Source organism: Macrosteles quadrilineatus, unplaced genomic scaffold (assembly GCF_028750875.1).
Source record: "Macrosteles quadrilineatus isolate MER2022 unplaced genomic scaffold, UCM_ALF_1.0 Scaffold_9__3_contigs__length_116548681, whole genome shotgun sequence".
NCBI classification, from domain to species: Eukaryota; Metazoa; Arthropoda; class Insecta; order Hemiptera; family Cicadellidae; genus Macrosteles; species Macrosteles quadrilineatus.
In genome coordinates this window covers 60,738,108-60,762,224 of record NW_026542602.1, presented here as the reverse complement: position 1 = coordinate 60,762,224, position 24,117 = coordinate 60,738,108, and the positions used below count along the sequence as shown (strand labels likewise).

Genomic DNA, 24,117 nt, shown 5'->3' with positions numbered 1-24,117 from the left:
ACTGCACAAAAATGTAATAAAATAAATATATAATAACAAGAAATTCCTAACTGTAAAATACTAGATGAAAATAATACATTTCCTAGTGAAAATTTAAGGTCTATGAACGTTTACCACAAAACTAAATGCTTAACAGAAAATGGGCGGCTACATACAGTAAGGCTCAATTCATTCACATAAAACTCTACTTGAGCTAAGATACCGAAACTACCCACCAACCCCGGGAAAGCTAATTCGGCTTAGATCCTGAAATATGCGGTCGATTACAAAAATAGATCGATCTATCCGGATTCCGAGCGACAATCGAGACGATAAACGATAAATGCTAAGTAATATTATCACCATATCTTGTACACCAAGATAAGATTTCAGACTAGCAGACAGAAATAACGTTTCGAGGAGTGTTATTTATTAAAAAAAAGTATCACAAAAGCCTAGTTAGCTTTGAATTGTAAGCACACTTCCAAAACGAATTTGATACTTTATGATTTGAGGAAAGTCGAATGACCTCACGAGGAGTGGACGCTGAACTCTCGTTTGATGTAGAAGAGAATGTAAGGCTTACATTTAGCCACTACTTCTAGCTGTGTCTGACGGACCGAGCTGTCGTTGAAGTGCCACCACTGGCCTGTGAACACAACATGTATCAAAGTGAGCTTACCTTTGAGCCAGAAATGGGAATGGTTCATTAACAAAAGATGGATAGAAAATACAAGGAAGAAAAAAGTGAAAGATTAGGTCTTTAAAGGTTAGTTTTGTTCAAGGAAGGCTGTAGGCCAGAAATTTCGTTTGTAGAATCAAGAGATAGCAGCTAGATTACCTTAGAAGAATTACGAGTACTAGTTTAGGATTGGTTACCTATTTTAACAGTCTGAGCAGATTTTTCTTCAAAGTTTGTTTCATAAAACTAGGGATGGACGAGATTGGATTTTTAGTTCGAGACGAGACGAGACGAGATTTTTTATTTCTCATAAAATTTCGAGACGAGATCGAGACGGGATTTCCCTTCTCATACACAACGGGAAATGCACGTTCAAAATTTTTACCTGATTTTGTAACATTGTTAGATGACTGTTTAAGTACAAAAATAATGATAATAGGCAAGAATATTTACAATCTTTTATTAAAAAACATCAGCATAACATTTTTTTATTAATCACGCCTAACTTATTAAAAATGCCTACGATTAGGAAACGTAGTGATATCAGTTAGGATAGAGTTAAACTTATCATAAAATAAAATAAATCATAAAATAAAAGCAATATTAATTTTTATAAAATAGTTACTTGTTTTGACTTTTTATAGTAATAAAACATCCCTCACACTGCTTACACTTTACAAAACTTCTCAAATGTTATTAAAGTAATATTATTAAAATAATTAAAGTAATATTTACATTTAAAGAATTAATTAAATAAGAACGCCTTCACAAAGGAAACGCAACTACAACTTGCTCCTGTATTGCGGGTATAGCATTGACTTTCTGCAAGCGTTTTTAATTTTTTTTTTTTTTTTTTTTTTTTTTAATTCCCGTCTCGGTAAAAATCTTGGCCAAAAAGAAATCTCGTCTCGTGTAACGGGATTTAAAATTTCCCGAAAATTTCCCGGAATTTTGAGACTTGACCATCCCTACATAAAACATTGAAAATGGATTAGTGATGAAATGGGTTTGAATGTTAGATATGATATTTAAAACTGATAGACAACTGCACTTGTAGTCTGAAGATACTAGGGATGGACGGGATTGAATTTTTAGTTCGGGACGGGACGGGACGGGATTTTTATTTCCTTCCAGATTTTCGGGACGGGACGGGACGGGATTTTTTTCTGTGCATAAAAAAAAGAAATTACTGTATTGCAGTTACCAAAAAAGACATACGAAATCAATTTTTACCATTTGTGGCACAGATCTATAAAAACCAAAAAAATGGGTAACAATTTACAGGTACCTATAGAAACTTGTGACTCGCGGGTCACGGCGCGATCGTCGTCATGACTCGCGGTCTCGGCGTGATCGTCTGTATGACTCGCGGTCAAGGCGCGATCGTCGTCATGACTCGCGGTCACGGCGTGATCGTCGGTATGACTCGCGGTCAAGGCGCGATCGTCGTCATGACTCGCGGTCACGGGGTTATCGTCGGCATGACACGGTTATCAACTCCACGGTCACGGCGCGCTCGTCGTCATGACTCGCGGTCACGGCGCGATCGTCGTCATGACTCGCGGTCACGGCGTGATCGTCGGTATGACTCGCGGTCAAGGCGCGATTGTCGGCAGGACTCCAAAGTCACGTCGTGATCGTCGGTAGGACTCCACGGTCACGTCGTGATCGTCGGTATGATTCGCCATCACGGCATGATCGTCAGTATGACTCCGCGGTAACGGCGCGATCGTCGGTAGGACTCCGCGGTCACGGCACGATCGTCGGTAGGACTCCACGGTCACGGCACGATCGTCGGTAGGACTTCGCGGTCACGGCGCGATCGTCGGTATGACTCGCGGTCACGGCGTGATCGTCGGTAGGACTCCACGGTCACGGCGCGATCGTCGGTATGACTCCGCGGTAACGGCGCGAACGTCGGTAGGACTCCGCGGTCACGGCGCGATCGTCGGTAGGACTCCGTGGTCACGTCGTGATCGTCGGTAGGACTCCGCGGTCACGGCGCGATCGTTGGTATGACTCGCGGTCACGGCGTGATCGTCGGTATGATTCGTGGTCACAGCGCGATCGTCGGTAGGACTTCGCGGTCACGGCGCGATCGTCGTTATGACTCCGCGGTCACGGCGTGACTGTCGGTATGACTCCGCGGTCACAGCCCGATCGTCGTTATGACTCGCGGTCACGGTGCGATCGTAAGTCCAATAATCGCGGCTACGGCGCGATCGTCGTTATGACTCCGCGGTCACGGCGTAATCGTCGAAATGACTTCGTCTCCTGCGTTCGCGGACCTATCGCTCGCAATAACGGCGTTATCGGCACTCGCGAAGCGGAAAAATCGCCGACGATCGGACCAAATCCCGTCCCGAAAAATTCCCGAGTCAAATGTAATCCCGTCCCGATAATCGGGAATATTTTTTTCCCGAAAAATTCCCGAAATTTCGGGACCCGTCCATCCCTAGAAGATACTTTTAACTTATCTTTATCTGAGGCATTGAGACTATTAAACCTGCTAATAATCGATATTATGATTGTTGTAATAAACCCCAAAACTAAGCCCTGGACAGATTTGGAAACTTACCATCATTTATTGCGAATGCTGTGTAGTGTCCTGATCCAGCACTAAAACATACAAACACAAGTTAAATAATTACTAGTGATGCAACTTCACTTTTTTTCCTAAACACACCTTAATCAGCAACAAGGCTTTCCTTCTAAATATATTTGTTCACTTGGGTATTTAGGTTTCTTGAGGAGCCACAAATTTTGTATTAATAAGGCTGTAGAATGTAATTTTTTCAACGTTTTGGTTATTTTTTTGCGGGACAATCCACATCTCACTCCCAGTTTAGCCAACACACATAGAAAAAGCTGAAAAATGATATAGGGTGTTCCTTATGTAAGTACAATTACTTTGGGAATAAGTATTATGGATGAAAATAAAAATAAAATCAAGAGTATCATTATTTCAGAAAAACCTTATTATCGAGATATTCAGAAAATGTCTGTGAAAGTTAGAACCTATACGATTTAAGATAGCAATTAACTAGTTAATAAAAAAATATTTTTGGTTTCAAAACGGCAGCCATTTTAATGTTTAGGCAATACCTTTATTATTGAAGTTCTTATGTATGTTTTACAGGGACGATCAAGATGCTTAGCGTGATGAGGGCCCTAATGTCGTTGTTTACTTCAACAATGAATCACCAACTACAAAACTAATTGATAAGTTACAGCTTTCAAATTAAGTTATAAGGTGGTCTACACTAAACTGCATTAAAACATAATTTTTACCAAAGCCTTAACCCTCCGAGTGTCCATAGTTTAGGCCTTAATGTCCGCCTATTTTTGGCGCATTTGCAAGGTTTTATTAAAACGGATCTGAGAAGCTTAAAACAATGTTAATTCTACTGTTCTATATACTATTTTGTTTGGAAAATCATGGGCTTCAATATTATACATAAAACATAAGGAACATTTGTTTCAAAAAAATTTTTTAGGTAAAAAAAAGATATTTTGGAAAATTTTCAAAAAAAAAATAAGTTCGCGCTCAATGAAATTGTATAAATTATAGGCCTATAAATATTTGAAAATAGCCAATTTGTTCTAAATTTTATGAGGATTACAAATATATAATAATATAAGGAAGTAGATTTGCAAATAAATAAGTTATGGGCAAAAAACAGATTTCAGTACATAGCGTTTAGCTAAGAATGCATAGCCTAACCATAGCTAGGAATCTGGCTGATAATTTACATCAAAATCACTACCTACTTCTTCAGGATCATCAACCAGCCCTTCAAAATCACTTAAATCTTCTTATAATGCACCACGTATATCACTACTTTTGATTTTTAACACTAAAACAATGATAAACGTAATAAAACACATCAGTCATCGGTCCGAGGGTAACCTAGCTATTTACAAATACGCACGTCAGCTGTCTGCTACAATTACGATCGGCTCGGAGACCATAAAGCGCTTAGAGACAGACCTCTGGAGAAAGCGTAGAATATAACGAAAAGAACGATACCTAACTTGATCCAGTTCAATCCGATTCAGTCAGTCATAGAGCCTTCGCCGTAAACGATGTTCGTGCGTCAAAAAATCGACGCGTGACACTACACAAAGTGTGTCGCGCGTCGATTTTTCGACGAGTGACGCTCGGAGGGTTAACCAACTGTAGCTTAACAAGGTATATATTTTAAGTAAATACTAGCTGACCCGGCGAACTTCGTATCACCTAAGTTATAGGTTTCCCCTAAGACAGACCGATGGAAAGAAAGTACCGTTACGTTTAATTTTCAAGATGATCTCGTTCGCATCGCTCAATCACGTCCTGGTTGAAGTTCGTTCGCTACGCTCACTCACCTTTGGGTTGGAGCTCGTTCGCTACGCTCACTCACCTTTAGGTTGGAGCTCGTTCGCTGCGCTCACTTGCCTTCAGGTTAGCTCTTTCGCTACGCTAACTCGCCTCCAGGTTGAAGTTCGTTCGCTACGCTCACTCACCTTTTGGTTGCAAATTAGCTGTTGTCATAAATGTAAAAGAAATAATAGTGCTGCACCCTGTTGGTAATCCTTGTAACTTTAATGCTATTGAACATCATAGAACAGAACCAACTTGTTTAATTGAAACAGCTGTTAAGATTCATTAATTCCATTTCTCATAAGGTTAACATGGGAAACTCCAGAGCCACTGGGGCGGAGCCCTTTTAAGAATTTCGAAACGGGAAATAGTTTACGTCCGATTCGCATACCTACAGAATTTACACACCAAATTTCATAACGATCGGTGAAGTCGTTCCGGAGGAGTTTGCAGACAAACACTGTGACACGAGAATTTTATATATTAGATTAGTTGTTTCCCAGGCATTTTAGGTTAGGTTTGCACTATCCCCATTCACTCTGCCACTCATTATCGTGGATACTCATGAGTGTTCTATACTTTAAACTCACCCAGACCCATGGTGGACTACTACAGCAGCGAGATCGTAAAGGTTGGAACCACTGAGGCGGGTGTCTGGTAGATCACTGAGCACAAACTGCGACATGTCTAGAGCCGACACTGGGAACTGGATGTTAATGTCTATCTTGGTTCGCCAGAAGTTGTTCCACCGAAACCGCTTCAAGTGTAGACACAGCACCTGAAAAAAATCAATTACTTACATTCCAGGGTAACGTGTTAACATTGGAAATATCTTAAAACACATCCTTCACAATGAAATTTTGTGTGATTTGACAACAGCTTTAAACATTTTAAATTATCTTCCACAATTTGACAGAAGTGGACATTCCATTTGTCAAAGAAGCCAGTTTCAGATTAAAAATAAGCATAAATTTTATGTCTTTGGGCAACAACTATTTGAATAAACACTTTCATTCATTGAACGATGATTACGTATTAAGATACATCAACTGTACGGAAGAAAATCACACTTTAACAAGGCCAAACGTCAGAGAATGATAGTGTTTCGTCGCTTTTGACACCAGAAGATCATCTATTTACAATAATTGACTGAGGAAACCTATTCAGTAGGGATGGACAGGTCTTGAAATGTAAGGAAATTTAAAATCCCGTTCTACAAGACGAGATGATTTTGACTCGGATTTTAATAATTAATTTTAATAACTAGTAAGGCTGATGTTTTATGCTGATTTAGTATTTTTTAGTGATGGTCGGATCCGGATATCGGACAACCGGATCCGAGCTGGAACCGGCACCGGATCGGACCTAAAAAATTCCAGATCTTGGGCTGGATCCGGTTTTGATGGATCTGATTTTTCCCCGGTTTTTTTGCTAACATAAAGCTGTCTGTATCCATGTACAAGGCCAGTTTTTTCCCGATTTTTTACTAACACAAAGCTGTCTGTATCCATGTACGCTCATCCGGACTAAAGTGGCGGACGTCCGGTCCGGATTACGAAAAATCAGCACTATCGAGAGTCGAGCAAATACACAGTACTGTATATAGCCGTTTTTTTTTCAATTTTGTTCCAGGTCCACAGTAATGATAGCCGGGCACATGCACTTCAACCGGTAATAATTTTTACCGCCGAATTTTGTTCCATGTCCAGAGTAATGATAGCCGGGCATATGCACTTCAACCGGTAATAATTTTTACCAACGAATTTAGTTCTAGGTCCACAGTAATGATAGCTGGACAAATTTACTTCCACCGGTAATAATGTTTCCCGCCTAATTTAGTTCCAAGTCCACAGTAATGATAGACGGGCATATGCAATTTAACCGGTTTAATAATTTTTACCGCCGAATTTAGTTCCAGGTCCACAGTAATGATAGCTGGGCATACGCACTTACACCGGTAATAATTTTTACCGCCAAATTTAGTACCAGGTCAACAGTAATGATAGCCGGGCATATGCACTTCAACCAGTAATAATTTTTACCGCCGAATTTTGTTCCAGGTCCACAGTAATGATAGGTGGGCATATGCATCTTCTAGGTAATAATGTTTAACGTCGAATTCAGTTCCAAGTCCACAGTAATGATAGTTGGGCAAATGCACTTCCACCGGTAATAATGTTTACCAAACCGGTAATAATAACCGGTAGTAATGTTTAGGCCCTACACCGGTAATAATTTTTACCACCGTGTTATCCAGTTAATCGGTCTAATAAAATCGGGAAAACATCGGTCTTGTATGCCTGGATCACCCCTTGCTTATCTCTCTTTGTTATTCGTTCCAGGTCCACAGTACTGATAGCTGGGTATTTGAAACTCTACAGGTAAAATACCCTGTGTCTGTGTACAAGATTATCTGTGTCCATAAAGGGTGAATAAAAAAGTCAAGACTCCCCCATCTAATATTTTTCTAAGTTAGAACACAGTACAGTCTTCTTGTACACAGACACAGGGTATTTTACCTGTAGAACTTCACATACCCGTCTATCAGTACTGTGGACCTGGAGCGAATTTAAGGAAGAGATTAACAAGAGGTGATTCAGGCATAAATAAATTGGGTGCTGCATGCAAAGACCACGATATAGCATACTCAAGATCAAACTATAGTAAAACTAGTGGCTTGTAGGGACATAAGTCCCTAAAAAGCTGAAATGTAAAACAACATATTGCAATTCCGGTATTTAAACAAACTCAGAATAACATTATCTATGTGTCAGAATAGGCATCCCTACACCATATCTTTTGTGTAAAAACCAGTTTGTTGTTCTTCTTTGTTTGCTTTTGTTGATGTAATTTTCAATAAATAATTTGAATCACTCCAGTGGTTTAACATGAAAAGGCAGCAAACATATCATTGTTTGTGAATATAAATATAACTGGTTTACTAAGGTAGCTTTGGTCTTGTGGTTAATGAGGATAAATAAAAGCTTCTCTGTTTAAAAATTTTAAAAATTAATTGGAGGTTCGCCTTCGGATGAATTGAAGACGCCTGCAATTTCATCTGCAGTAGGCTTATTATAGGCTACCTACGACGATCCATATTTATCCTGTCTACAAACCTAAGTTCTAATTCACTGTCACCTTGTACAACCATTTCTTCCGAAGCTCTTTTGTAAATTTGTGCAAATGGATTTTCTAATAGAATTTCAGCTAGTTTTGACAATATTTCAGGTTTTAAGTCACTATTTTCTCGACGCCTTTGATGAATTTCTGTTGCTGTTGATGTGTCAATAATGTACAATTGGCCATACACGGGGTCTTCATCATGTTGAGGCAGCAAATCTAAGATTGAACGATAAATCTGTCCTTGAATTTTGAAACAGTATGGTCCTTTTCCTGGAATATCTTTCTTACTGGCTGAAAAATAAGCAAAAGCCATCGCACTGTTGTATTGTCGAATGAATTTATACAGTTGTGGGCTCTCTTCAAACAAATTTTTAAGTTCTACATTAGTTTTTGGCTGAGGAAGGTTAATAAGTCCGTTATGGCAACATGTCATAAAATGATTATTCGTTAGTTCTTCTCTAAAATGAAGAGCACTACATTGAATGCACTCTTGGTCCTGCATCATGGATATTTAAATTTTTCTCGTCTACCATGGGTCTCCTAAAAAGGGGTTGTAACATATCTTGATTAAGTTCGTCATTATCTACTCTTGCTCTTCTACGAGCACTGTCATTCCTATGAACAGCTCTCTCCTTCACAGCCTTTGTGGTCTTCCCCTGGCGTTCATATTAATTACAGTACTTATAATGAAAAGAATATATATCCAGCAGCCTACATACCAAAACATCTTGAATCCCTGGTGATTTTATAAAAGTATGATCGAATATGATTACTCTACGTTGTATATTTACTGCACTAAAAAAATATTTACTTACAAAGGAATGCAAATACACCATTTTAGAACCAATAACATTTGTAGGTTATTTTAGTTGTATATATTAACACAACCTTAACCTTAAAATGTGTAGAAATATAAAGAAAACAACATCATTTAAATTAAACTTGAACATATGATTTAAAAATAAAAACAAAACAGAAGTTAGATTTAATTTCGAATCTTTGATTATTTATACAGAATATTTATTCTATGTCGTTTATTCCTTTAACACGACAATAACGTAAAAGCATGAAAAAATGAAACTTGAGTATATGATTTAAATATAAACAAAGAATGGAGACGTTTTCCTGATTTATCTTCAAGTTCAAGATTTCAGTTTTATTATAGTATACATTTCATAGTTGACTGGCTAAAAGTAAACCAAATGCGTGTATTGATCACTGTTTTCAAGATATAGCACGATCAGATGTATTGAAGTAAACAGAAATCAGCAGTAAATGACTTCTGTTTTAATTTCAAAAGATGTAAACAAATTAAACCCCATGTTGTTTTAATGGGAAAAGTTTTATTCTGTTGCGAATTTATGGTAAAAAAAAATAAGAAAAATTAATAGTTTTCCCTCAAAATTCACGTCAAGACCTTTAAAATAAGACCCCTCCCATCCTTCTACGGCCATCCAGTCACTCACAATTTCTTTACAAAAATTTGTCTTACGGAATTATATATATAGATACACACAGATACCCTTTTGGTGGTCGTGCAAACTTGGGACAAAGTTTCATTTTATGATTTTGAAAAGTTCCCCAAAAAGTTAGGGATTATGGGCTCAACTGGAGATTACTCTGTATATAAGATGTATTAATCTTTAAACATTACCAATTTAATTTCAAACAGTATGATTTAAATTGGCATTTTGATAATTACGTTTTTTTTTAACCCGCCCTTATGACAGTGTATATCTGGATCCGGATCCCGTACCGACATTTTCAAGGATCCGCCCATCACAAGTATTTTTCAACTTAACACATAATTTGACTGATGTTTCAGACAAAGAAATTTTGAATTAATCAAAGTTAAACTATGTCCTAACTGATATCACCATGTTTCCTACCTATGCGTAATAGTTATTTTTAACAAGGTAGTCCTAAAGAGTATTTGTTTTCTTATACTGATGTTTTTTATTGATGTTTTGTATTAAAAGATTTTAAATATTCTTGCCTATTATTACTGTTTTCATATTTTGTTTTTAGGAAAAATCATTTAGCTTGGATTAAATAAACCAAGCTAAATGTAGCTAAACTTCATCCTATACATTTATTTTTATATTTTACCAGTCTCTCATAAATCAGTAGGTATTTAAAATTTAACAAAATCAGGTTAAAATGGCGAGCATGCATTTTCTGATATGTATGAGAAAGGAAATCCAGTCTCGATTTTGTCTCGAAATTTTATGAAAAATCAAATATCCCGTCTCGTTTCATCTCTAAGTATAAATCCAATCTCGTCCATCCCTACTATTCAAGAAAAGTAGTTAAATCCTCAAGAGCGTGCTGATGTAACATAACAATTTCTGTTGAGAGGTTAACTGTAAGAAAGGACCATGACGTCCTAAGTTTACCTCAATAAAGAAGGATTTTCATTCATTCGTTCTATCTTACTCTCAGATATTCTTGTTTCTCCAGCCATCCTGATCTTGGATTGGGACAAATGTTTTCCTCAATCCTCAATGAAAGAGTTACTTGGAAAGAAGGCAGTTTGCGTAGCTAAAACTTACATTGCACAGTGTGTTTCCAAAATCCACAGCAAGCAGTCTGTGTATCAAAAATATACATTTAGACAGTCTGCGTATCCAAAACTTACATTTGGCAGTCTGCGTATCCAAAACTTACATTTGGCAGTCTGCGTATCCAAAACTTACATTTGGCAGTCTGCGTATCCAAAACTTACATTTGGCAGTCTGCGTATCCAAAACCGCTTGGTAGATCTTTGTTTGCTTTTACAGTTGTTGCAGTAGTAAAGCTCAGTTTCCGCCAACTCCTCTACTTGAATGAAGCTTGTGAGACAGTCTGTAATTTAAGAGTTATGATCAAATGTCTTTTATTTATATAGGTATCCTGAAAGAATAGTTCAAAATTTTATTTTGTTTTAGCTTTTAATTGCTGCTGTAAAATACTTCAATACCCATCATAGCCTCGAGGATAACTTCCATATTTATGCAGCATGGAATAATAATTTGGAAAGATATTTCAGCCATGGATACCAACCTCAGGATAGAGAAGACAAATATCTTTAAAAAAACATTGATTTGTGTGCGTTTAGGTAATTGGCATTCTTTACAGTTTTTTAATGGTCCACATAAAACATGTTTGGTAGAACCTCCTTCAGACATTTATTATTACCATCACAAATATTTTTATCAAACCTTTCACAAAACTCTTGTAATTAGTAGTGTAATAAAACCACTCAACAATCTTATTTATGTAAAATCAAATAGGTACTGTAACTCTAATTCCAGTGATATCCTCAATATTACCTTACCTAGAATATTACACGGAGAAATAGGTTCATCACTAGAATCTCTGTTTTTCTTTTGATAACACTTTTCTGGAATGTCCAAAGAGAGGTCTAGAAACGGATCGTGCTTCTTCGACTCAACATTGCAGTTCAAGCATGTGACCTAAAAAAATAAATGCTATCAACAAAACTGACACATTCTTCTTCCTATCGGTTAGCTTTTGGTCATTGTTCTCTTCAAAAATGTTAAAAATTGTCCATTATTAAAATTTAAAAAAGTGCAAGAAAATACCTTGGATTATTACTAACAAGCCGAATTTAATTAAAATTGCATCACAGGTGAAGTCTGTAGCTGTATTTTTTTTGGAGATGTTTAGGATTTTTTGGGGGAAAATCATAAAAATAACATTAATTTTAGAACCGTTGTGTTATGTGTTGAAGGTTGTGGATTGCAAGGACTTTAAATTGGTAAGCAAACATACATTTTGTAGGACCAAAAGGAGGTCTCAAAATGGTTTTCTGTCTCTTTGTCTACACTTAAAAACTACCCCAGGGGACAAAATATTGTGTTCTATTTCTTCTATGTGTTATATGGTCTTCAAGTACTTCTAATATAAGCTAGCTGCCATCGATTCATTTAACAGATCAAAATTCTGGCCTAGACCCTGTTCTAGAACAAAACTAGCTTTTTAGAGTACCTCGCTCTGTAGTGTGCCTCCAAAGACACTAGTGACGATGGATGATTTCCCTTTGTGTCCCAGCAAATACGGAGACTCAGGCAGTAGATGTAGCAACTCTGTGTGCAGTCTGTCCAGCATGTAGCGCAGGAACTCATGAGCATCTTGTTGTTGATAGCCTCTGTAACAAACAGTAAGGGACAAGTCCGTTTCAGTTGTCGGTTTTACAATACTTTAGCAAAAATTAAAACCAAGATTTTATAGAAAATTTTGGGTTTGGTTTATTAGCTTTTGCTCAGTCTTGACTTGATGTCATGATTACGAGGTCTTCACGATTACAGGCTACAATGATGTCTTTGCGAAAATTCACACTTGCAGCGAAATGCGGGAAAGAAAGATCATGATGGAAACGATGTTGGTATCAACAAGATCACAAAAGATATTCTGGATTTGACTGTGATCACAGACGAATATGATGATGTCTTTGCAATCGCAGATGTTTTAAGATTTTCCTGCGATCGCGAAGACATAATTATTTCCAGCGATCCCCCCTTGATACATTTTTTTATGTGAGCTTAGTTGAGGAGTTTTGAAGTGGTATTTTTAACATACTATTCAGTACAAGGAAGCATGAGGAGGGGTATTCCTAAACTGCTTAAAAATGATTTAACCCCTAATGCTTAAAAAAATATACCTATATATATATGACTACACTTTGATCTAAACTTAGATAAAAAAATACTAGCAAAGTTAAATTATGAAAACCATTAGGCCTATTATTTTTTCAGTCTCATCTTTCATGCTTTTGCCCACACAGTTTTTACTCTTAGTAGATTCGCTTTAAAAGCCAAGATTAAGTAAAATGTACGATAAAATGGCATTAGAGCCACAAATTAGGCATCTATTGTAGGCTATGTTACAACTTTGCTTCAGAAAAGTAACATATTAGTCAGGGTGTAAAAACCATTTCTAGACTGTATTCCCAGTGAGTTATAAATATTATTGAATTGAAGTTCCTTCTAAAAGATTGCAACTGAAGTTTTATACTAAATGGTTTAAGTTACCTGGCTTTGTCAAGTGGTCCTGCTTCAGTATTACACTATAGTTTCGGACTTGACAAAAACGTCAATAGGTCATCCAACCAATTTGGATAAATTGTAGACGAATCTAACCAAATTGGTTAGATGAGCTATTGACGTTTTTGTTAACCTGAAGATGGACTTGTTTTCAAGTCTGAAACTATAGTAGTGTAATACTGAAGCAGGATCACTTGACGAAGCCAGGTAACTTAAACCATTTAGCTTAAATTTAGTGATCCAGAGGCTACCTCACCATGAAGTTTTATCACAGAAATTTAAGTTACACTATATAATAAGTTTGAAAAGTGTCCAGTTGCTTAAAAATCTTATGATAATGATTAAAAAATAAAGTCAGAAAACATCCAAACCTACCGGAACCTAGGTACAACTTTCCAAATGACGAGGAACAGAGACTCTGGCGAAATAGCAGACTTGCTGGCTCCATTGTCCGTCAGGCTGATGATGATCTTACGCAGCTCCTCCGCCATGATGGCGTCATTGAGTTCTCGGAAACTGCGAGACTGGTAAACCTTGCTCCGACCCACTCCTTTGATGTTGTCTAGTGACGGCAGCTTCTTGAAGTACACGCGAAACTCTTCTATATTGCTGCAATTAAAATGATTTACTAAAATGCTAAAATACAGGTATTTCAGAGTAAAAAGGATTTTAACAATTTATTAAACTCATTAAATTTCACTTAAAGAATACAAAAACCATCTGGAATGTTTATTACTGGTACCATTAAGTAATTTCAAATGACGTAACTGGGTACTGTACACAATCAATGTAAGTCTGCTTTTCAGAGGTTGATATGGTTCAACATCATGTCCAGTCACACGATCTAACATAATCAAGATTTATTCTCTTTGGGTTTCACTAAGTATCTTGTACAGGGTGTCCACCAGACCAACCAGAAAAAAATGCATGAGTAATTCCAGGTAGTTCAGGTCCTAATTTTCATACCAAACTTTCCAACACGTTTTTGCACCAACTCCCGTGCTGTTTTAGCGCTAACACAGTTTGTTATTTTAATTATCGAAAAAAGCATTCTCAGTTAAAGAAACAAAATTTATGATTACCGGTACTGTAATATTGCATTAAGACAGAAGTATGCAATTTGTATATATTACTGATTAAATAATCAGAAAATTATAAACTAATCCTTAATCCTGCAATTTATCAATAACTTCTTTGAAATAGTGTTATGTCGATACCAAAATTTATCGAATCTCCGTACCGACACCTGAAAAATACATTCTTAATACTGATAATTATATTTTACCAAATTTTCTGTAAGGAATACTACACCAAACAGTCTTTATGTACTTTCATATGGTATGTAATTTTGGAGTTGTGGGTTGTTTTTCTTATGGAGTTATGGAGTTAAGTGGCCTACAGAAATAATTAGGTAATGCAGAAATTACAAAAATTTCACATAGCCACAATTAAGGTTTTAAACACATTAAATAAATGTCACGTTTAAGGTATAAATGAAGATTTTACAAAAAATATAAAAATAAAACTTTCTAGAAATTGTTAAAATTTGCGGTCAAGCCGAAGGTTATATCTTAATCATCTACCACTGTCATAGAGACACCATCATCGTTTTCTCTGATAACCGAAAAATCCTAAATATCTCCCTCAGTAACAGGAAACATCACCACTGTCTTCCGTGGTTGTGACAAAATACTGATACTGTTCAGAGGTAATGGAAACATTATAACTGTTTCCCGTGATCACAGAAAAGTAGTCATCAATTCTTATAACAAATCACATGGCCGTTTGGACATCATCATCGTCTCTTGCGCTCACGGAAACACCATCATCGCCATGCACGATCACGGCAAAATCACTAAAAAATCCCGTGGCCACTTAAGAGTTTGGACATCATCATTGTCTCCCGCGGTCACGGAAACGTCACTGTCTCCTCCCACGGTCACAGAAATGTCATTGTCGTCTCCCGCGGTCACGAAAACGTCATCGTCATCTCCCACGATCACAGAACGTAATCGTAGTCTCCCAGGGTCACGTAATTTTCATGCCCGATCGCGGCAAATTGAAAATTCCTGGTGAAATACGAAATTCACGCATAATTCCCGGTTTTTCAGGTCGGTGGACACCCTATTGTAGCCTACTCAATTACACACCTCCGGGACCAGATGATATAGACTCTGAATTATGAAACAAGGTTGACAAAGAAGTAACAAACTTATTCCAAGGTCTCTATTTTGGAAACAATTTTTTTTAATGTCCATTAAACCCATTGTCATTTGCGTGTACCCATAACGTCATTAATTTTTTATTTTTGTAATGAAGGTGCTTATAAACATTAAACACTCAGGTTGTTAAACAAAAGTGGTTGAGTTGCACCTTTATTTGACGTGGCCTTTACTGCAAATTAAAGTTGTACTGTACTGTTTAATACCAAATTATCATTTTAAAGAAAAAAGTAGGTATGCTAGGCTCTTGATAGCTAAATAATTTTAAAAAGGAATTGAAACTTAAAAAAAAACTTAGGCCTATAGGCCTATGATAAAAAGTTTAAAATGTCACATGTATTTATTGCTTTAGGATTTTGAGAATGATTTCTATCAAATTATAGTGAATCCATAACACAATTGCCAGGTCACACTATCATTTTAAATCATTATTATTGATTCTGTATTACCTGAGAGATTGTAGAACTGCATTCATGAAGCAAGTGTTCCCTAAATTACGAAGTCCTACCACTTTCTTTTCACGTTTCACAGTTTTGAGGTAAGTGTTGCTGGTTGTCCGTCTTTTTCGAGGGTAGGCCTTCTCGTTTTCTACACTTCCATTTTCAGTGCTCCCTGTACTACTGTCAGCCGAGTGACACCTAGAACAACCATTAGTGATCAAGATAAACACAATCTGCAATCGTTTTGTGGAGCTTTTCATAATTCGTGGATTTTGTTTACAGGCCTCTGTTTCTTATCATTAAATGTGAAGGGTTTAATTAACTCTACAAAGTTAAAGTTGTAGCGAAGGCCTACTGTTAACAGGAAATTTAGAAGAAATTTAGGCTACTCCTTGGATTCAAATTTCACCATCGATTAGATGACTAATCTTGTGTAACTGTAATGGTGTAACAATTAATGTGATCACCTTCCAATCTAAAGGTTGTCAGACACATATCTAGTTGCTATTTGTCATCTCGAAGTAGGCCTATTTGTAATGTACGCTATAATAAAAATCTCCCGCAGTCGTGTGGACATCACAGTCTGCCGTGATCGCAGCAAAATTATGATCAACTCCCACGTCTGTTTTGACATCATTCCTCTCCCATGGTCATGTGGACATTATCAAGGTCTTCCACTATTGCAGCAAAATTTGGATCATGTCCCGCGTTCGTGTAGAAATCATCATTGTCTCTTGCAGTCACAGCAAAATCATGAACATATCCCGCGGTTGTGTAAACATTATCATCGTATCATTGTCATCATGGGCCAAAGACGTAATTTTTCAATTGCGCAACCTTGCAGAAATATACCAATGTCCAATTATTGGTGGTATCGAGAATCCGTACTGAGAATCAACACATCCTACTAGCAATCATAAATCATGGGGAGAGAGCTGGTCTAGTGGAAGAGCGCAGGGCTTTGGTGCCCACGGTCTTAGGTTCAAATCCTGTCTATTACCTATAGATTTTATCCATGTGATAATGCTGCAACCCTCTAGGACTAGGCTTTTGTAATGTGTTAAACGGTTACGGGCTAGAACTAGCAGCCTAGAATGTGAAGGTGGGACACAAAAAAAAAACAAGGAAAAACTAGCAATCGTAATAAGGTTACAAAATTGCACTATTAAAATAAAAATATCCCTTGTGGTAAAATCCTTACAAAATAGGGAAAGTGTGTTTTAGGGAAATAATTCCATGAAATCAATTACTAAGTATTTACCTTTTCCTAGATCGGGGGCGTAGGTTCCGTCTGTTTTCATGTGCAGTTGAGCCTTGAGATGTCTCACCGACCTTGATAAGCTGTCTAATACGAGCTAGGCAACCGTTCTCCGTATCATTCACGACAAAATCATCACAGCTATAGCTGAAATCACACAAAACAAAGTCACTCAGCTGAAATGTACTTTTCTTTTGAGTCCCCAAAGAACAAATTAAATAAGTTAGGTTTAAAACAATTAATCAGTTTTACTTCCTAATGAGTAGGCTATATAGTACAATTAATTCCTAAAATAAATTCTTGTCAAAGCAAGGGAACGGGATGGCTAGACTATTATTGAAAATAAAGAATTACCGGTATGAAAAACATTAATATCATAACCAATAATAAACATGCTTACCAAAAGACTGAAAGTGAACTACAGTCGATGCAGACAAGATGATTTTGCTGTTTTGAATGTTCCAGTGAATGACCGTTGACGTAACGGCCGCAATGTAGAACGCCACAGTGAAGACACATCCAAGGACTATCAGTGGCAGAACAAACTGTAAAAAAAAACATTTATTTGCTTAGCAAAAACATTTCAAAGAACCAGTTACCGGAAATTAGTTTAAATGTTTATTTTTTTTATTCCTCTAGGCATTGGCCTATAGGCCTACCTAGGCTAAGATTTACCTACAAAAAAGGAGTCAACAACAAAATAGAGAGGCTACTATTTGTTGTAAGGAGATTTTTATATATTGAAAGTCATGACATTTTAAAAGCTAACCAATGCTGAGGGGAGTACACAAAGTCATATAACTCTTAAGTTAAGCAGTGTTTACACCAAAGTCTTCCTCTAGATGCAGCAATTAACTTGTTTTTTTCAACAAAAAATACAGCAATGTTTTTTGTCTTACTACTAGTGGAGAGAAGTCTTCCACTAAATTTTAGTTTCCCACTGAGGGTTGAAAAAGATCAAAGAAAGTTGACACCCAAAACTGGAGAATTTGTTGCAGCGTGCTTTGTTCCAAGTGTTCTCCCTCCACGCACCCCAGACGTGACGTCAGAAATAGTTTATTTAAGTTAAATAAGACTTCTGTACAAATCACAAGTAGTCAAAATAACTTATTGTAACTGCTAGCTTTTCTTAGAAATGTTTCCATTCGTTAATATCAATAGCCTATATCAGATTGAAAAATAAAATATCGATATCAAAACTAAATAATCCATTAAGTTAAGTTTAATTGAATGTTCCCTTTAACAGGAAAGTATAATTATACATGTAGGCCCTAGCCTATACTTGAGTTCTTCATCTTTGACAGAGCTAGGCCTAGTCAAATAGATTGTGTTATAAAATAATTAATAGGTACAAAAAGGTGTTTAAGTTTCACTCCCGTTGCACCTCAGCTCACCAGAGACAGATGTCATCTTCTCGGAGATCAGCTAGCTTATCATGTCAATGCCACTGTACCCATCCCTAGCCATCAATAACTTAAGGGTAGGCCCTATCACCCTCACCCAAAGCTTATCTTAAGGGACCTCTTTTACAGTGGCTGACTAACTTATTATGACACAGGTAGCTGCAGCAATGATTGCATTTTCTTCTTCCAAGACATCATGACACTAAGTTAAGTTAACTCAAGCACTGCCTAGCTTTTTTTGCACCAATTCATTCATTCTAAGTTAAATTGAGTTTATTTAGAGAAAAGCAACTTTTTGTTTTCCACAAAAATCTTTCACGAAGTAAGTTAATCTTAGGTCTAAGTAAGTTTTTTAAGTTTGCCTACTTTGGTTAAATCTTGCCTTTAAACTTAGTAACAGTCTTGGCCAAATTGGCTTAAGATTAAGTTAGGATCTTTTAGGCTTGGTTTAATTTGGTTTTTTAAAGAGACTTAGGCTAACCTTTAGAGTTAAGGTAGGTTGCTCAGTTACTTCTGCTCAATAGACTAAGTTTACTTACCTATGTTAAGTTAGTAATTTGAAAAAAATGAGGGATGACTAAGCTTAAGTTAGGGTTTTAGATCAGCCTAAAAAGAGGGAAAACAAAACTGAAGGCTTGACTGTTAATAATCAAGATAATAATTAATCTAATTTAAACTAGGCTTAACTTAACCAAAGAGTAAGTTTCCGTATCTGTTGTCAAAAACAACCGAATGAAAAATTAGACGATATAAGGCTATCAATTATTTAATTTGATATACTGTTGGTTAAGTTAGGTTAACTAACCAAATGCTAGAATAAAATATCAATATTTTCATTCGGTTGTTTTTGACAACGGATAAGTAGCCTACCCTATCCAAAAACAGTTAGGCCTAACTTAGTTTCATCAGCTACAAAATCTGAATTGAAAAGCTAACTCAAGCTATGGTAGGCCTACTCACTCATATGAAAAATCAATAATTACTAGTGCCTAGTTAGGCCACAGCCTAATTAACTTAAATCAACCGAATTCTTTCAATAATAGTTAACTTAAATCAACCGAATTCTTTCAATAATAGGCTATTTAAAAACGAAAAAAGAATAGGCCCTAAAAACCTAGCCTAGGCCTAAGTTAGTCGTCCACATAATATTTTGCAGCCAAATAGGCTGGACCTAGGCCTATTCCTAAAGCAACAAGCTCTGCAACCTAAATTGGGAATAAAAAAATAAATAGGCCTAATCGAGCTAAATATGCCTAGCTGAGATTAATCAATTCTCTACGATTCATGTGACTCAGTGCCAAAGGCCTGTCAATGGCCCCACCAAGGATGTCAAGTAACCATCTCTAGAGAAGCAGACCATTGACCATACTTTTTATGAGGCCCAGAAAAATATCAATTAAAAGTTAGTAAACTAATCAAGCCGAACCCAAATTGTGCGAGGTTTAGTTTATAGTGTTAAAGACGCAATGTCGCCAAGTTTCAATTTTTGAAAGTGAATCTAAAACCAGATCTATACTTTACCTGCGCAGGCCAACTCCTTTGTTGCCGTCTGGGCAGGAGACGATATTTTGACATTTTCCAACAAATGAGGACACTCCATCTCACTTTATTAAGCAAAGCCTCTAATTCAAGTAAAATCTAAGTTAATCCTTATCCACCAGAAATACTTTTCAGTTAGATAATGTACGAACAAACTTGAAACCCCAACCTCCTACTCCCTTGACAACTACCGCTACGAAATCCGAGTGAATTAACTCGGAAACTCCGTCCCTTCTCGGAACCACTTCGGGCTCAGCTCAGCCTGTCGTATCACTGCGCAGTTCAAAATAAAAAGTTATCTTAGGGAGTTTTAGCTTTTAGAATGGAAAATGTTCGTTAAATTGCAATTTCTTATATGTTATTATTTATTATTAACAGAGAACAACATTATTTAAAAAAAATAACGTATTGATATAGTCTACTGGCAAAGAAATGGTATGTCAGCTTTGATAATTGAAGGTTTTTTAACCTCAGGGAAAATTCATAATCAATACGACGCACTTTGATTTCCGAGTTTATTTCCCAATTTCTTTAAAAAAAAATTTGGGACTAAGTTTAACCTAAGTAAAGCAATTAATAATGAAGACATGTTGCATTTTTTACTTCTGAACATCGAGACATAAAAACAATAATGCGTGATTGGGCGTGATTAGTTTCCCAATTTTATTCATGTAAAAGAACGCAAGGAAGGGGAAAGTCTAATAATTAATTGTACCAGAGTTTCAAGGTTTTACGTTCTTTGTCTTCTTCCTTCTTGTGCATTGTTCCTGCCTTTTTAAAAATTGCTTTTGCTATTAACTCTAAAAAATAGAGTTTTGACATGGATACTGCATAATCTAATTTTCAGAAAACCTCAAATGAATCCCTATATATAATACGTGAAGGCGATTTCTACGAAACACTCCCGGACGGATATTAATATTAATGGACGGATTTTTACATACGCTATGTGTCAAAATAGCTAGTTCATGTAATAAAAGTCCTGAGGCTTTGCCTTGCAGGCCATCAAAATCCCAATGTATTTCTTATAAAAAAGGATTTTGTTTACAGACGAATAATTTGTATTAATTACAGCTCAACATATAGTAAACACATGATACAAACAAGAGCGTTTCGTTTTCAGAGTGAGTTCGTCGATAACTGTAGTGGAGTGATTGATTACACATTATCTTGAGTTGACTCTTTTAGGTCATCGGAAATTATGATTGTTATTAGTTTTGAAAAAAAAAAAAACGCCTGTAATACTTTGCAATTGCTCGAATTCGAGCAACAGGTGCACTAGTTTTATAAGAACTTTGATTTAGTTACTCCAGGCAGGGGCCTGTTTCATAACAAGCTGTAACTTGTTATTCCATTATAGATTCACATTAGTTGATCAGCTGATTTAATAATAATAATATATTAGTTTGTACAGTAGTTTATGAAACAGGCCCCAGAGGGCTGTTTTTCATAAAAGGTGGTGTTTTTCACAAATCAAATTTGTCAGAAACTATTAATTATTTGTAAATAATACTATTTGACAGGGTGACAATTTTAAAATTGTAAATTGTCTTATGTTTTAACTTTAGTTTAATAAAGTTTACAATTGTCATGAAAACATGTCAAGAATTAGCTACATTTACAATTGCTGATTATTTATTGTAACATATTCCAGTGCAAGATGTCTAATGACAAGATGAAAATAGGGTAGCCTATATGCGTAAAACAAATCTAAATTTGGGCCACAAACAACCATAGTATTGCATGATTATCATACATATCCACTAATGGGGCCTCATTTTCATGGGGTGCATCAATTTGAATTAAGACAAATCCACACTAAAGTTAAAATTGATTCTGTAACATTACCTTTTACATTCATACTACTAAGCACTAATGACAATAGCTTGACACACACGGAACCCTATGTCAATTTTATTCCGACAATTTGACAAAAAAGTCGTATTGTAAAATAAATTTTAATTTTGAGCAGTTTCATAAACATAATTGTCAACATATTTCTCGACAATTTGTGAACATTCACGTTTCAAACTCAAATTAAGTCTACCTTTTTTACTTTGTCTAATCATTCATCTTCCAAGTGGTTTATTTATACTTTTAAAACTTAACAATCGTCTGGGAAATTTTTATTTCATCACTCCTTAACGAAAGTAACTATTTTTGAAAACAGATGATATTAAAAATACCCCCGCCGCAGCAAACCTGCAGACTAAGCGAATTTCCATTAACCTGATTGGATTTACACTAAAATGCCTCCATAAAAATAGCACATTTATTTCCTATTTAAATAGAATTAGTTTAACGAGTACTTAGGTTTGCTGCAACAGGGAGGGTAAAAAAGATTTTTTTTATAAAATGATAATAGTTTAGTAAGAAATAAAAGTATTTTCCAAAATCAATCAAAATATGTTCATAAACAAGCAAACTACAACAGTTGAATTATTCTCCATAAGAATAACATGGGAATTTTAAAATTACAATTTTTTTGAATTTTCTCCGTAACAATTAGGCGCATAATAACGCTTCAATATACTAAATTATTTGTTTTTTTAAGCTCTACAAAATGGTTTAAAAAGAAATTGTGAAATGTTATGTTTTTAGGGTCAAAAATGGGAAAAACCTATTTTTACCCCATAAACCCCCGTTCCCATAGTCCGATCATGCTGGTTCGCGAACTCATTCAAGTTTATCCCGCCTTACACCTTCAAACCAAATTTTATCAAAATCGGACAAAAATTACTCAAGTTATCGTGCGGATGGACACATATATATATATATATATCTCTATATAAAGATATATAAAAATTTGAACGAATGGTGTTTTTGGCCTCTGGGGACATCAAAATGAAAAAGTAAATCGGTCCCGGGCTTAGGTCTTACCATGAGACCTACGGTAATAGCTACTTCCCTATAGGGAAATTCGCTAAAAGTAGTTTCCCAAGCTCTAATTTAGAGAAAAAGGGAAAACTATCAATCAGCTTATTTTCCCTCGTTCTTGATTTGTTCTGCATTTATCCATTAGCAGTAGTGAGCATAAAAAATAGCATTCGTACAGAGGACCGAAATAGTTTTACTGCTCTGCTCTCAATCGTTTCAAGTTTTCGACTTTGTCTCAAACATAAGCTATTTTCCGACACTTGCCCCGTAAGTAACTCTCCTATGCTCAGCTTCTCCTTGCACGTGAAATTTATGAGGCAGAGCCTCACACATGAATCTTGAGCGCATGCCGGAAATGCCACTTTTGGTCCTAGTAATGAAATATACTATTACCAATTATTTATGTGTGTGGATTTGAATACTTTATTGGGTGGTTATAAGGCCAATAATATTGTCATCAAGGAAAATGTCTTCCCTGGTCACAAAAAAAGTTTCTGTGACGTAACATAGGCTACTCCTCTGTTTTACCTATGGTAGTGCACAGCTGGTCACTTGGGGCCGAAACAAGGTATAGTATTTATTCAGCTGTTTATAACATTTTGACTGAATCATTTTAATTTTTATCATTTCGTAAAATCATGGTGTTTCCACCATGTATAGTTGCTGCACCAATCTATTATCTTGAATTGGTTAAAACTATTTCCAAATTGTTTTTATAGCTTTATAAAAATGTATAAAAAAAAATTATATTTGAGGTAATTATTGGTTTGACTGCAAGAAAAGCTCTTTTCAAATTCAGTCTGCATAAATAGTACTCTTAACATCTTAAATAAAAATACATGTTTTGCCTTTTTGTTAGAGGTTTGATGAAGACTTGTTAATGTAAGAAAATAGTAAAAATAGTGTTAGGTTCACCATTAGACAAGTCAATGGCTTAATAAAAATGGTAAAAATGGTAGCTTCACACAGACTTCAGGCTCAAGGCATGTCCTGGTACCTGCCACTACTTTACAGTTTATTTCACCTTTGTACTTAACTGGTTCATTCCTTGCTTTGCTGGATACGTCCCACACACAGACCCAAGCCTATGCGGACAAGCAAATGCGTGGTTAAAAGCTGCCAACCTCTTAAAAAAATTAGGAATATTTATTATATGTTTCTGAACACTTAAAAAAAAATTACTTCA

The 24,117-nt window shown here is 36.1% G+C and overlaps 1 protein-coding gene across 1 annotated transcript; it reads right to left on the bottom strand.

Annotated features, from left to right (window-relative positions):
- Positions 1-387: 387 nt before the first annotated feature.
- On the bottom strand, positions 388-20,246 carry LOC129003806 (ubiquitin carboxyl-terminal hydrolase 3-like). Its single transcript, XM_054432116.1, has 11 exons — positions 20,037-20,246; positions 17,513-17,657; positions 17,116-17,259; positions 15,864-16,052; positions 13,568-13,801; positions 12,138-12,297; positions 11,464-11,602; positions 10,873-10,991; positions 5,615-5,802; positions 3,240-3,280; positions 388-628 (listed from the first exon to the last, which is right to left on the bottom strand). Exons 1-11 carry the CDS (start codon positions 20,113-20,115, stop codon positions 510-512), a joined length of 1,557 nt encoding a protein of 518 aa, XP_054288091.1. The 5' UTR covers positions 20,116-20,246; the 3' UTR covers positions 388-509.
- Between the last annotated feature and the right edge of the window lie 3,871 nt (positions 20,247-24,117).